The 14,599-nt window shown below is 41.6% G+C and overlaps 1 protein-coding gene across 1 annotated transcript in view; it reads left to right on the top strand.

Annotated features, from left to right (window-relative positions):
- The window catches only part of PDZRN3 (PDZ domain containing ring finger 3), a 200,351-nt gene that overhangs the window by 4,094 nt on the left and 181,658 nt on the right, over positions 1-14,599 (top strand). The window contains exons 2-3 of the mRNA XM_048856852.2: positions 6,606-6,692; positions 7,906-8,013. Coding sequence (XP_048712809.1) covers positions 6,606-6,692; positions 7,906-8,013 — 195 coding nt within the window. The remainder of the gene's footprint in view (positions 1-6,605; positions 6,693-7,905; positions 8,014-14,599) is intronic.

Raw genomic sequence — 14,599 nt, 5'->3', positions numbered from 1 at the left:
AGAGTTCCAGTTATATTTATTTTCAGGCCACACCCCTGTCTCAGTCTGGTGGCTTTGGCAGTCTTTCTTCTGGGGCAGACAGTCCATGGAGAGGAGGAGTCTAGTTTGCCTTCCTTCCCCCCCTTAAATAGGATTTACATAAGGTGGGAATCCTTTGTTTCCCAAACTTCACTCCCCTTCCCTTCCAGTGGAAAGTTACAAGAAGTCCCAGGTAATGTTTAGTATCAGGTGACAAGACCACCTGACTCGGTAATATCACAGCAGCCATGAGTCAGTGGCGGTATGGACTGTCCACAGGAAGGCCAAGCCTTTTCACAGTCCATTGTCCTTGCCGATGGGCCATCCGCCCTGTCTGGCTTTTCCATTGTTGTACCTGAAGTGTTAGCAGTGGGCGTCACCCAGAGTATCATAATTGAAATACAGGTATGTAGTCAATATTCCTAACTTCAGATACAGAAATGATACAGGCATACAAATTGGATAATCACATTCTGTAAATGATAACCTTTCCAATGATATCTTATAAGACCCATCTTGCGTAAAATACATCTCAGTGATGTCATATTCATATCATCAGCGTATTTTCATAAAGAATATGGAGTGAAATGTCACAGTCCTGTTACAAATAGATGATGATGTCCACAGTGTGTAATTTCCAGCAATACTTTTATCAAATCTCTGGATGCAGCTGACTAACATGACTGGGTTCATTTTCAGCCCCGCTACAAAAAGGCTGTTATGCAGTTTTCTGAAGCAGTGCGTAACGTGCAGAAAGCCAAAAGGTGTTGGGTCACCACAAACTTGTGGTCTAGAGGTCAGTCAATTACATGTCTTTCACGGCATTTTGGGCAACTCTCCAGTGTTAACAGTTTCAGTCTGCCCAGCGTCAAAACAAGTACAATCAGGAAACATGCTTCTTTGTGCACTAGAGATTTTTGAAAAAGACCATGTTGACAAGGTGATCACCTACTACAAGAGATGTTGCACCAATTTGGGATGTGGCTTGCTTCTAGATTTTTTTTAGTCCTGGATTATTTATTCAGACAATGATGCCAGCATAATATGTGCAGCACAGGATGGAGGCTATAAACACCAAGCAAGGCACATATATTTGACAGACATTTTCTGGTCCCAGAACACCTGGTTTAGGAGTATTACAATATAGAATAATTGACTTCTTCATTTGATTCCAGGTTCAGAAATAGCTGTGCCCAGTCAAAATATGCATTGTCATTATCATTATTATTATACCTCAAATGTTTGCTATAAACCGCAGTTGCTTGGTCAAGGTTATTACTCAAATAGAATGGTCATTAATGAACTTAATGTGTTAATGTGTTTGTGCGCATTATATTTGTTCCATCTATTTATTTTACAATGGCCTGAGTTCTCTGTGCAGGTTAGGCAAAAATAAATTATCGCTAATCGGTAGAGATGTAGAACCACTCTAGATAGAAGAGATGCCTCTCACCATTCTATTCAAAGTATGAATCAATGGGGAAATTAAATGGTGGTTTGAGGATGCCCACAAGGACTTCTATACCAACTGACCATCATGATGGGTTTGCACTAAGGGATCAAAAACAGGCCAACTGTGCAAAGAATGATCCTTGTGCTGTGGAAGGGGTCTGAATAGAATGTCATATGGGCAGGGGAGTGGACTGTGCACTGGGAACAAGCTCAAAAACCTGCATGGGAGGAAATATGGCTGTGGACTGTCCATCCACTGAGGAAAAGGGAATTCCATCCCCCTTCATACATATAATCCCAGCAGAAATCTCTGCACAAAACCCAATTAATCAGGTGTTTTATTCGATTTTATTCAGGTTCTTATAATACCATCTGATCTACATAGTGTTTGAGCACATTCCAGATGCGCATTAAGTTACATGACTTGCATGTGTTCTCCCTCCCTCCTCTCCTTTTTCGTCCTTGTGGAGAAAGTGTGAGCGTTTTTTTAAATATGTATTTATTTATTTCATGTCTGCTGTGCTGTGTGTTTTTATTATTGAAAACAAGGTCTAAGAAGTGTGCCTTGCATTTGGAGAGGCCGGCAATGAGGATTGAGGTGGCGAGAGGCGAGGGCTTTTGTGTGTGTGTGTATTTGAAGGGGAGGTGGTGATGTTTCACCCAAAATGAATATTTCATTTGATAAAGAAAGTCAGTCTGAATACATCTAAAAGGAAAACCTCAGGCTATTTAAACTGTGCTTGTTCCTCACTGAAACATAACATCATTCAAACCTATTGATAAGGTTGGTCGCATTCTGCCCTTGCATATAGGCACATGGTTTATGTTGAAGCCGTTGGGAAGAAATGAGCAAGGATGAATTAACACGGTGTTTTTGGAGCTGGGTCCTAGGCCACAGAACCCCCTGCGAACCAGAGGCTGTGCTGAAGTTTGACCTTCTTCAGAGCCCAGCGTAAAAGCCACACGCTAACAGAAACACAGAGGGTTACATTTTTAAAATGTACAAGTAGCCAATATCCAGAAAGATGAGAACAGAGGTCCCTTGTGTTAACTCCTATGCCCTTTTTATTTTACTGGATTCAAACCTGCGTTGATACTGCAGTGAGAGGGAGTCCATAGGTAGATAAAATGGATATGTGACAGATCCTCAGCGTAGATCCAGTCAAATCAATGAAGTTGTCAGTTTGCACTAGTGGAGGACCTGGTCCATAGTGCTGGGGTCTTTATGAAGGCAGTATCCTCAAGAATTTTAATTTTATAAAAGGCAACCAAACTGCTGAAAACGACAGTTGAACCTCAGAGTTACGAACACCAAAGTTACAAACTGACCAGTCAACCACACACCTCCTTTGGAACTGAAAGTACGCAATCAGGCAGCAGCAGAGACAAAGCAAAAGCAAAAACAGTACAGTACTGTGTTAAATGTAAACTACTAAAAAATAAAGGGAAAGCAGTATTTTTCTTCTGCATAGTAAAGTTTCAAAGCTGTATTAAGTCCATGTTCAGTTGTAAACTTTTGAAAGAACCATAATGTTTTGTTCAGTTACGAACATTTCAGAGTTACGAACAACCTCCATTCCCGAGATGCTCATAACTCTGAGGTTCTGCTGTAAAAGCAGATTATTTTTCTTAGAATATGTCCCTGACTATACAAGTTGGCATAGTTTTGTTAGCCTGTATTCCTCTATCAGGAGGAGTAGAGTTTCTCTCGTTGGTAAGAAATGTCTTAGCTACAGTATCACTAGAGAAATGAGGAAGCTTCTAGTATATAGAATAGAATGCAGGAGACAGTTTATTAGCTCCAAAATATTCAGGTGGGAGGTACAGTAATTTCCAGAATTATGTTTAAGAGCTTTACACAGGGCTTGTCTACACCACGCAGCTTTTAGTGACAAGGCTGGGTCAACACAGCCTTGTCACTAAACGTCAGCATGTGTAAATGCTTTGTTGATACTTTGGTGCTTTTGCTGACAAAATACTTCCAGCCCCACAAGTGGCGTTAGCTTTGTCAGCAGGAGCGCGCTCCTGCCAACAAAGCCACGTTTACACTGCCACTTGCGTCAGCAAAACTTTTGTCTTTCGCGGGGGGACTTTTTTAAGTACAAAAAGACAAAAGTTTTGTCGACAACTTCACAGTGTAGACAAGCCCTCAGGTGTAGGAATACAGCATGCCAGGAACCATCAGGTTTGCTGCAGAACCAGATGATATGGGCAGGGCTGGGATGCTGGCCATTACACCTCCAGTCATTTCACTGTATAATGTTTGGTTCACTGGAACATAAGACGTTTCAGGGAAGAAGAGAGTCACCAAGCCCTACAAGAATCATTATCTTTGTGGCTTCATTAATGTACATAAAAAGATTTTTAAAGCCTCCCCACCCCAGATATGAATCTGCAAAAGTAACAAAATATAAAAGCACCACACTACAAGGTCCCTTGTGCCTACGTATTTTAGCACATATGGTGAAATAATCACTTTGCATTGCCGTATGCAATTCTTTACTATAATACCACTCTGCTGCAGTAAAAATGGTGGACAAAATATGCAAAGCCATTAGAGCTGGTCAACAGTTCAACAACTCCTTACATCCAAAGTTATACACACAAGAAGACAGAAATATTTGGAACATATTTTAAGAATGAAGCCAGAGAATGTGCCACGGCAGGCGTGCTATTGGGCAGCTGGAGGAAAACACCAAAGGGGTACGCTGCCGGAGTCCCTCTGTCAAACACGACTGAGAGAGGGAAAATTTATGGGACACAGCAACGAGGACATGCAAAGAGCAGCCTTGAGTGACAACAGGGATGGCAGACCTTGTAAGTGACGTCTGATGGTGCAGGAAGGATTCAGATTCAGATTGGAATTGGTTGGAGTTATTTAAAAATTACCAAGGATATTTTTCATGACAAAGTTGGAAAAAATTCATTTTTTTAAAACAATTTTTCAGCTTGCTCTAAAATCCTCCTGCATGCTTAGCTCAAACTGTAGATGGTGGGGAGGGGGAGAGAAAAACAACAGTGGACACCTTTCTCCTTGGTATTAAAAGTATAATGTCCACCCCAAAATCAGGAGTTGTAATGAAAGTACTTAATTCAGTTTTAATTACAGCAACCATTCTGAGAGCAGTATGGTCATTGTTTCTTGATTGACCTTGTCGATTTCCCTCCATAAAGTAGTATAAAAGAAAGGAGGGGTAAACTGCTTTTGTGACAATGGCATACCTGTCTTTCAAATATTGAACTTACCAGACCTTAAAAGTGGTCTCACAGGACTGGAAAGTTTTCTCCTTGAAATATTATCTCATGTCTGGGTTTGAAGATTTCTAGGAAAACACCTAGTGTTTCATTCCTCCCTGCAAGCCTGATTCTGATTAATGCTGCATGTGTGCAAATCCACTTTTAATCAATGGGAGCTGTGAATGCTCAATACCTCCTGGGATCAGGTCTCAATCTACTTATGTGATTTGCAGGAAAGAAAATGAGCACATACAACTGAGGAACATTATAGGCCAAATCCTCAGCGGATGTATGTTGATGCAGTTCCACTAACGGGGTGCTATTGGGCAGCTGTGGGAAAACACCAAAGGGATACGCTGCTGGAGTCCCTTTGGCACACTGCTGAGTTAGTGGAGCTCTGTCAGTTTACAGCAACCGAAAATTTGGCCCCGACGCTTTTTTCTCTGCAAGAGTGATTCAGCGATATCGGATTGCTTTGACATTTAGACATTTGATTGACCACTTTAAATTGATATGTGAAAAGAAAAATACACAAACTAAAAGCATCTGCATTGAGTTGCTAAGTAACTGTTGTAATTTATGTCATTAATTGGTTATGAAAACTAGACTTGTAAGGTAACTTCCTCAAATTCTTATGTGTTCATAACTTTTTCATCTTTTAGTTAAAGCAAGAAATCTGCAGGTAGCAATGTTCAAGTTCTGATAAGAACTTATCTATACTTAGACACGCACCATATCACTCTGAATATCTGCACAGTCTCATCTCTGAAACCCTTAAGAAAGACAAGTGGGGGGCTTCCCCCCTCATACCCCTAAGGTGCTATTATTAACTGCTACTTGACTGAGACTGAAATTAGTGGATTCTGAAGATTCAAATTCGTCATTATCAGTGTAGGCATCTAATTTTGCCTTCTATATAATTTGACACAACTAAGAGGTATCATAATGTTTCAACTTCTCCTTGGAAAGGATGTTATTATATAAGCCAATGACATTCCTGTGTTTGGGAGCAACCTTGGGACACGGGACAGGACAACAGATCATGTTAAAATGGAGTATCTCCTTCACCTCTTCTCTGTTGCACATTCTACATAAAATATATTATTCCTACTGGTCTAATCAGAGACATGCTACTGTACGGTTTTCTATTTTGGGAGTTGGAATTCTCAGTGAAGGAGGTTTTCTATTATTATCACTGTCAAGCCTTTATAGATAGGATCTGAAATAATTAGAATCTCAGAGGAATTACTCTCTGCAATACTCACTTTGAACAACAGTTAGGAGTCTGATGCTTTTTCTCAGTTCTACCTGCTGTAGTCACAAGAGACTTGCTGTTTCATAACACTTCATGTCTGCTGTTGCTTTGGATCACTCATAGTTCAGGACAACATAATGTAATGAGCAAGATAAAGAGTGGCAACATAAAAATGCCGTCCCAAGAATCAATCACAAAAGAATCCGAGGGGGCAGGTATCAGACGATAGGTGACCCTGAAGATTTTTACATACCACACACCAAATCTGATCACATCAGATAGCTATAATTACTACATAGCATATGGACATTTTTTTTATTCCATTAGGCTATGGCTGTGGACCTGAGCCACGTTACACAGCAAAGGGTTCTCATTGCTCTAGCTTGCAAAATAAAATGATGCATACATCTTAAATTCTGGATTTTCAAAAGAGCTCAGCACTCAGCAGTTCCTATTGAGAACAATGGAATAGATGGAATGTGGGAGCAATGGGAGTGCTGGGTCTTGAGCACTCTGGAAAATCTGGCCATAAACAGCTTCCCCTGGAATTCATCAGCAAACTAAATATTTAGATGGAAGCATGACTCATCTTAGCATCTGCCTATATGCACATGTTTTGAATGCTTTTACCTGTTCTTCCTAGGGTGAAGAGACTAAAGCACTGACTCTTGTCCTTCATCGTGACTCTGGGTCTCTTGGATTTAATATTATTGGTGGCCGGCCATGTATGGTACGTTAAAATGTGTTTGCCTTTTCTTGTTAGGGAGAGCATGCAGATCAATGTTCGGAGAAAGAAATGCTGCTGACTACATATTTGGCTCTGTAGGAGATGGTTTCAATGTATACATGCCTTATATTCAAACTGACATGGAGTGTCTCCTTTTTCCCCATATCACTGTTTTTCATCCATGATCACAGCTAGTTACACTTAAGTGATGTGGATATGCTGTCACATCTGGATTTCATAAACAATGCTGAAGCGCATAAGGCCCATTCCTGCAGACCACACTCTTGTATTCCCATGAGTTCAGTGCTGACAGGATCGGGTCCTTTAACAACTTGTTTCAAACTGCATTTGCCGTTGGAGCTTCAGAAATTTACCGTCCTTTCCATCAGACACTAAACAGCCCACTGTACTGCTGAAAGGATATAATTTAAACAACCCACAGTCTGCTCAGTCCTGAACTCCTTGATGTCAGTGGAAGGTTTGCCTGTGCAAGTGCCCAGGACTTAACTTCTTACAGGAACGCTTATTACTATTTTTTCCCCCTTGATGTTGACCAGCTGGATCCAACATCATGTGACCCGAATTAGGTCAGGTGGTGGATTTTAATTTGTCCTGTTAGTTCAGAAAGGAAACAGCGTAACTTTGATAGAACAGCTTCTTTGCCTCTCAGTAATGTAACAGAAATTTGGGCTTGTTCTTGGCAGATTACGGTTGCAGTTTCCCCTCAAACCCCCCCCCCCCCTTAACAAATTTTAACTACACTTCTGCATCATCAGTCTATGCTGTTAGCACTTATGGGAGCTGATTGCGCAGGCCCACTGGGACATAAAGAATAGCTTGTTAGTTTTATTTCATTTTCCATTGCAGTTTCCGATTTGGATAGAAAAAAGTAACCATTTGTTCTCTTGCATTATATACTTATTACACAAATTAATGATGGAGGGGATCAGCTCCTCTCAGGAATTGGCTTTAGGTAACTATCAGTGTAAAGTGAGATAACAAATAGAAGCCTGATTTTGGTTGCATTTTTAAGTGGAAGTTGTAGGTACTCAGCACTTAAGGATCTAGCCCATAGTAACTAATTACTTTAGGTTGGCACGGAGCGTTTTGTAGCTCACGTGCTGCATCATTGACAAGGTTCAGCCTTAGACAAATTAAAGCTGGTATAAGAACTAGTATAAGGTACAATGATATATTTTTCTTTTCATCCCTAAAGGACAATCAAGATGGCTCATCTAGTGAAGGAATTTTCATATCGAAAATAATTGACAGTGGGCCTGCTGCCAAAGAAGGAGGGCTGCAGATTCACGACAGGATTATTGAGGTATGTGAACACGCTGTCCAGTCTTTTTTAATAGGCCAAGTTCCATCTCATGTCTTCTGTAAGGCATAATGTGGGGTATGGAATTGGGAGAGATGTAGTATGATAAATGTTGTCTAGAAGAGATATCTGCTAAAATGTGTTTGACTAGAGTCAATGCTGACCTTCCTGGCTTTAGGTAGAGCTCTTATCTAAATATAGAAACCAGATTATGGATGGTATGTACATGGCCTGGCTTTTTGAGGAGTTAGCATCTATTTGATATGCTGCAGTTATTTCTTTTTAAAGCTATTGGAGACTTGTAAGTTATTTAGTTAAAACCACATGTGGAATATCTGTTGTATAAACCGTAACTTTATTTAGCTTCGTTTCTAAGACATTTCACGGGTAGCAAGATGTTTTGAACAGATAGAAGACAAAAGTTTCTGTTCCAGAATTTTGGTACAGATGGTTATAAGCTTGCCTAAGTAATTTCTCTAATGTTATTCTGGACTCCTAATATTATTCAGACTGCAAGTCTGAATTTCATCTTATTTTCCTAAAGTCTTGACCTCACTAAAATATCCTTCCTGTTAAAAGAGTTGGTTGCTTGAAATGTTTTTCATAAGTTGCAGTGAGTGATTTTTTTGGAGAGGGGAGGGGGGGGGTTACAGGGTTAGATTTCATGAAACAGAAAGCAATTTATTGAGAGTCAGATCTGAGCATTTTACAGTTAAAAATGTGTCCTTACTGTCTTTTTATTTTCATATGAGGAGGAAAGTTTAAGAGTCTATTGTTCAAAAAGATAAGTACAGCTTTAGTTGCCAAGGATATCATGGAACAGTCAGTTTCTCTAAGTAATGGAATTCCATTGCTCTTATGTTTTGCAAATGAGCAATAAACAGCTGTTAAGGATTTTCTATTGGCAAAGGACAATGTGTATTTGCTATTTTCTGCACTGTTATGGTAAATTGCTTTTGCAATTTAGGGAGTATAAAATATTAATTAATATACTATAATATGGAGGAGAAGAATAGAATCACAGTAGCATGGTCATTAAAAGATAAGAACTTAGTTGTGGAGTGGTTTAGAAGTGCTATCCCTGATTTAAGTTACGCTTATGATGTAACTACAAAGTGTCTGCAAAACTCTGAGAAGGACTCCATATAAATCTTCTCTGTATAGAATCTCTCCCGTAAAACAAAATATAATTGTAAAGTTAGGATTTTTTAATAATATGACATTTTTAATAACCCTATCTGTAGGTAAGTCTGTCTTAAATACAGTAGAATCTCAGGGTTATGAACACCAGAGTTACAAAGTGACCGGTTAACTACACATCTCATTTGGAATCAGAAGTATGCAATCAGGCAGCGGGGCAGGGTGGAGGGGGAGAAGCAAAGAGTGTACAGTACAGCACTGTGTTAAATGTAAACTACTAAAAAAAAAAAAAAAACGGAAAGTTTAAAAAAAAAAGATTTGGCAAAGTAAGGAAACTGTTTCTGTGCTTGTTTTGTTTAAATTAAGATGTAATAGTAAAGTTTCAAACCTGTATTAAATCAGTGTTCAGTTGTAAACTTTTGAAAGAAAAACCATAACATTCTGTCCAGCGTTCCAAAAGTTTCAGAGTTCTAAACAACCTCCACTCCCGAGGTGTTTGTAACTCTGAGGTTCTACTGTATACAGTTACACACAAACTTTGTTAAAGGAGTGTAAAGGTTTCAAAATCAATTACTCAGGAGTCAAGAAACGCCAACATCAATGTGGCGTATGCAACCTTAATTCAGCCTCTTTGTGCATATGAATTATGATATAAAATTTAATTACATGATCACATAGATTTTTTTTTTCCATAGAACCCTTGCCTCATTCATTGCATGGTGTCCTCTCCTGGAGGGCAGAGGAGTATGCCCACTTCTGATGGTGTGTCTACACTGCTAAATAAATAAATAAATAAATAAATAAAGCATTCCTAACTCCGGGGAGCTAATTTGGGTTCAAATAAAAGTGATGATAACAACAACACAGTTTTTATCTCAGTTCAACCCCAGGCTGCCCTGTAGACTTGGAACTTGAGCTGCTAACTAACTGCGCAAGTTCTTCAATGTTTCCACTGCTGTTGTAACTTGAGTTAGCTAATGTGGGTTAAAGGTAGACCAAGTTAAGAATGACCAAGTTAAGAACGCTTTGTTTGTTTGTTTATAGTATAGTATATATACTCTGAGGCCAGGCCTACACTAAAAAGTTAGGCCAGCTACATGACTCAGCGATATGAAAAATCGACATCCCCTAGCACATAGTTAAGGCGGCCTTACCCCTGGTGTAGGCTGCACCATGTCACCAAAAGATTTCTTCCTTTGATCTAGCTACCACCTCTCGGGGACGAGGATTAACTACAGAGCAGGGAGAACCGCTCCTGTCAGTGCAGCGAGGGTCCATGCTGTAGTGATTTAAGTGTAGACATAGCTTGAGTGTTTAGAGTCTGGCAGTGCTAGCATGGGCCAGAGTAAGTGCTCAGATACCAGGTTTCAGAGCAGCAGCTGCGTTAGTCTGTATCCGCAAAAAGAACAGGAGGACTTGTGGCACCTTAGAGACGAACCCATTTATTTGAGCCTAAGCTTTAGTGAGCTACAGCTCGCTTCATCGGATGCATCAGATACCGTAGTGAAGGAGCTGAAGAGAACAGAAAAGTAGAATAGACTTATGGGGTAAGATTCTGTGCTGTCTCTCTAAGAGGTGCAGCTCTGAACTCACAGCCCAGTGTGTGGATCTAAGCTACTTTTGTGCACTCCTGATCCTGGGCTGCTCTCTGGTACCTGCTGTAAGTTAGACAGGTCTGGGGCCCTAAGTTACAGCAGCCTGTCTTGGGGCTGCCGTGCTGCCTGGAATCCCTTGCCCTCAACACACCCCTCCTACCTGAGCTCCACTTCCCTCCTAAGGCTTGTGGCAGGTTGATTTGGGAAGCATCCTGAATATCTGTTTGTCTCTAGCTTTCTGAGTTTTTATGCTGTGCCTAGGGTGTGGCTAACAACCTCTTCTGAGACTACAAGTTTTTATTGTTGTATTATTGCTTATATAGCACTAATAACGTACCAGATGCACCCAAAGAGGTTCTGGTTTTGATCCCCGGAGGAAACATTCTGAGCACTGCATGTGCTACCAAAGCCCCATGGCTCTAGGCATGCAGATAGCAATGCAATACAGAATTTAGATATGTGCAACCTGCTGAAAGTGGGGCCATGGAGTCCCCCTTGTCCTTTCTCTGTTCACTTGCTAGCTGTCTCCCTCAGTAGCTGGTTTTCAGTCTTCCCCCGACTTATTCCAGCTTTTATTCGTGTGCACAGACTAGGGCCAAATTCTGGTACTCTTATTCACCTTGAATAGTACTCTATTCCACAAATAGCATCACTGACTTCAGTAGGACTACTCCAGGAGTAAGGTACTACTCAAGGTGAGTAGGGATATCTGGCCCTTGGTGTCTGTGTTGCTGTGCAGGATCCGTACAGGCCAGCTTGTTGCTGCCCTTACTTGGCCGCACAGAGAATAAGGCCCTCAGTGCTCCCCTGCTTGGACCTGCTCAGATTGCGACTCCAGCTGGCGTGGGAAGAGCTACTTTCCTGATACTTACTGCTATGAATAATTGGGCAGGAAAGGAGACCTGGTCACCCCACACACATGGTTGTGTGCCGGAGCAGCTGCGTAGATGCATAAGGGGAGTAAGCTGCTCCACAGAAGGGATGAAGCAACTAACTTCCTACCTAGAACAAGGGAAGAGCAGGAGACTCTCTGGTCTGCTCCTGGGGCACCGCATCTGTGTGTCACCCCTTCCATAGGGCAGACTGTAAAAGCACCTCTTAGCCCTGCAGTGTACCAGCTGTGCTGACAACAGTACACCTGAATTACTAATTCATGTGCCATTAAGTGTCTGCACACCTCTAGGCAAAATTTAGCACACAGTTTCCAAATCATTGACATTGCTTTGTGTTCACACAGCAAAATGGTCCCTGTGCTTTATCATCTTTGCTTCCTGTGGGTGTTCAACCTAAACAAATGTTTGACGCTTCAAAGCTAAGATACGTGCTTTCTGTGTAAGCTACGTTTCGTACGTTGTGATAGCCCTAATACAGAAGGGGGTAGAGGATACTTATTATCAAAACATCTGAACCATGTTTATCACCTTCATATTTAGTTTACACAATCTAAACACCTTGAGATGGATATTTAGATCATGTTGCAAAGCTGAAGTTGTTTAATTTTTAACAACTGTGTATAGCCAGTAAAAACTTGGACCTAACAAAGCAATAGTCGGTGGCATAGCCATAAGGTAATTGTTTGAAGTTATCTTCCATTGATGATTCTAAACATTTATTTTGTTTATTTGAGGCTCAATTTCACCAGCATTACTGACACTAAGTAGTACCGTATCCTGCAATTATTCTCATAGTTTTCATAGTGACTGTTTGTGGAGTAAGGTCCTATTCAAAGTGGAGTGGCAAAAATCTATCCCTTCTGTATCATTCTTGGCTGTGCATAGAATGCTCTGATAACACAGAATATTTATTAAATAAACTTGGTCAAACATGCCAGAGGGAAAAACAGTCAAAATGAAAGGGGGGGGGGAAGAGAATAGATAAGGGAGAGCTAATGAAAACAGAATAACATGTTTGAATTGACCCAAATACAAAGCCTTTGCAGGTAGCTACAGACTAGCATTGGTGGTTGTCTTTAGGGAGGTAGATTTGTAGATGGATTCTGCAAACAGAGAGGGCACAGCAGTAGGATCTAAATGGAACCTAAGAACAGAGAGCAGACACATCTCAGCTGGTGACATTTGCCTAGGGAGAACACAGAGGAGAGATGGTAACCCAAGTATCGAGAGTCTAGAATATTATGTATTTGCTCATTTAAAACTGAGAGCTTTATATACATTGCTGGCATGATCTTAAACTGAATCCTTTAAAAAGAACTCTCATTTCAGTGTGATAAACAATCCAAAAGCATAAACTGGCACGCACAGCAACTCCAGAATTAATTACAGTTCTGATCACAGAGAATTTACAGTTTATATCAAAAGTGAATTGCATGGCTTTCTTTTGGAACCTTTCCTTTCTGCATGTCTTCTTGTAAATGCATTCTGAAGAGCCTGTTAATAAAGGAGTGCCATTTTTCATTTTCAAAACTGTCAAAAAGCTTCAAATTGCTGAGCAGGGATTATGTGTTTTTTAAGATGTGGAGACAAATATAGTGGCGTTTATTTATAACGGATAGTAAATTATTGTTATGTTGATATTTGCTTTCAAATGCTGTTCCGTGACAGTTTCATACCAAGATAAGATTTTGAAAAATGTCTCAGATCATTTTAAGCTTGGTTTCCTTATGTAGGTTGGGTTTGGATTTGGATTTCCTCTCTCACCAGTTTTAAAAAGTTAAATGCAAAACAAGCAAATCATTTTTTTCAGTAACCTTAGAAAATTATTTCTTAACTGCTTGTGTATCACGGACACGAGCAATGCCTTAATTATTTAGCCCAACAGTAGTAAGGAAACAGCATGCCATGAAGTACACATCCCTACTGCTAAGGACCTATCCCCTAGATCAGGGGTGGGCAAACGTTTTGGCCCGAGGGCCACATCGGGATGCGAAACTATATGGAGGGCCAGGTAGGGAAGGCTGTACCTCCCCAAACAGCCTGTCCCACGCCCCCTATCCGCCCCCTCCCACTTTCCGCCCGCCTCAGAACCCCTCCAGCCATCGAACCCCCCCCGACTCCTTGTCCCCTGACCGCCCCCTCCCAGGACCCCCGCCCCTAACCACCCCCTAGGACTCCACCCCCTATCTAACCCACCCACCCTGCTCCCCGTCCCCTGACTGCCCCCGCCCCGAACCTCTGCCTTATCCAACCGACCCTGTTCCCCGTCCCCTGACTGCCCCCCCCCAGGACCCCACCCCGTATCCAACCTTCCCCTGCTCCCTGACTGCCCCCAAGTCCCCTGCCCCTTATCCAACCTCCCGGCCCCCTTACCATGCCGCTCAGAGCAGCATGTCTGGGAGCCGTGCCGGAGCCAGATACACTGCCCTGCATGAGTGTGCAGCCCCTCCGCCCAGAGTGCTGCCGGCATGGCTGCGGGTGAGAGGGGACAGCAGGGGAGGGGCCAGGGGATAGCCTCCAGGGCCAGGAGCTCAGGGGCTGGGCAGGACAGTCCCACGGGCTGGATGTGGCCTGCGGACCATAGTTTGCCCACCTCTGCCCTAGATGAATGCTGCAAGTTTCAGGAGTTTAACACCACACATAACAGACACATAAAGAAAATACAGGTCCCATCCCCTTGCAAAATGCCATTCAGTGTTTTGTTTTACAGTATCTGTTCAAAAATAATAATTGGTGCATACATACCACTTTACATCTTCAAATTGTATTGCAAACATTAACTAGTTAATAATTCTTACATTGTCCCTGTAGGGTAAATATTATCCCCATTTTACAGATGGGAGGGAACCTGAGGTGGAGAGGGAAATGACTCCTGGAAGAAGTCAGTGTCATGGAGGATAGATCCATCAGTGGCTATTTGCCAAGGTAGTCAGGGATGCAACCCCATGGTCTGGGTGTCCC

Source organism: Caretta caretta, chromosome 7 (assembly GCF_965140235.1).
Source record: "Caretta caretta isolate rCarCar2 chromosome 7, rCarCar1.hap1, whole genome shotgun sequence".
Classification (NCBI taxonomy): domain Eukaryota; kingdom Metazoa; phylum Chordata; order Testudines; family Cheloniidae; genus Caretta; species Caretta caretta.
This window is presented reverse-complemented; position numbering and strand designations above follow the sequence as displayed.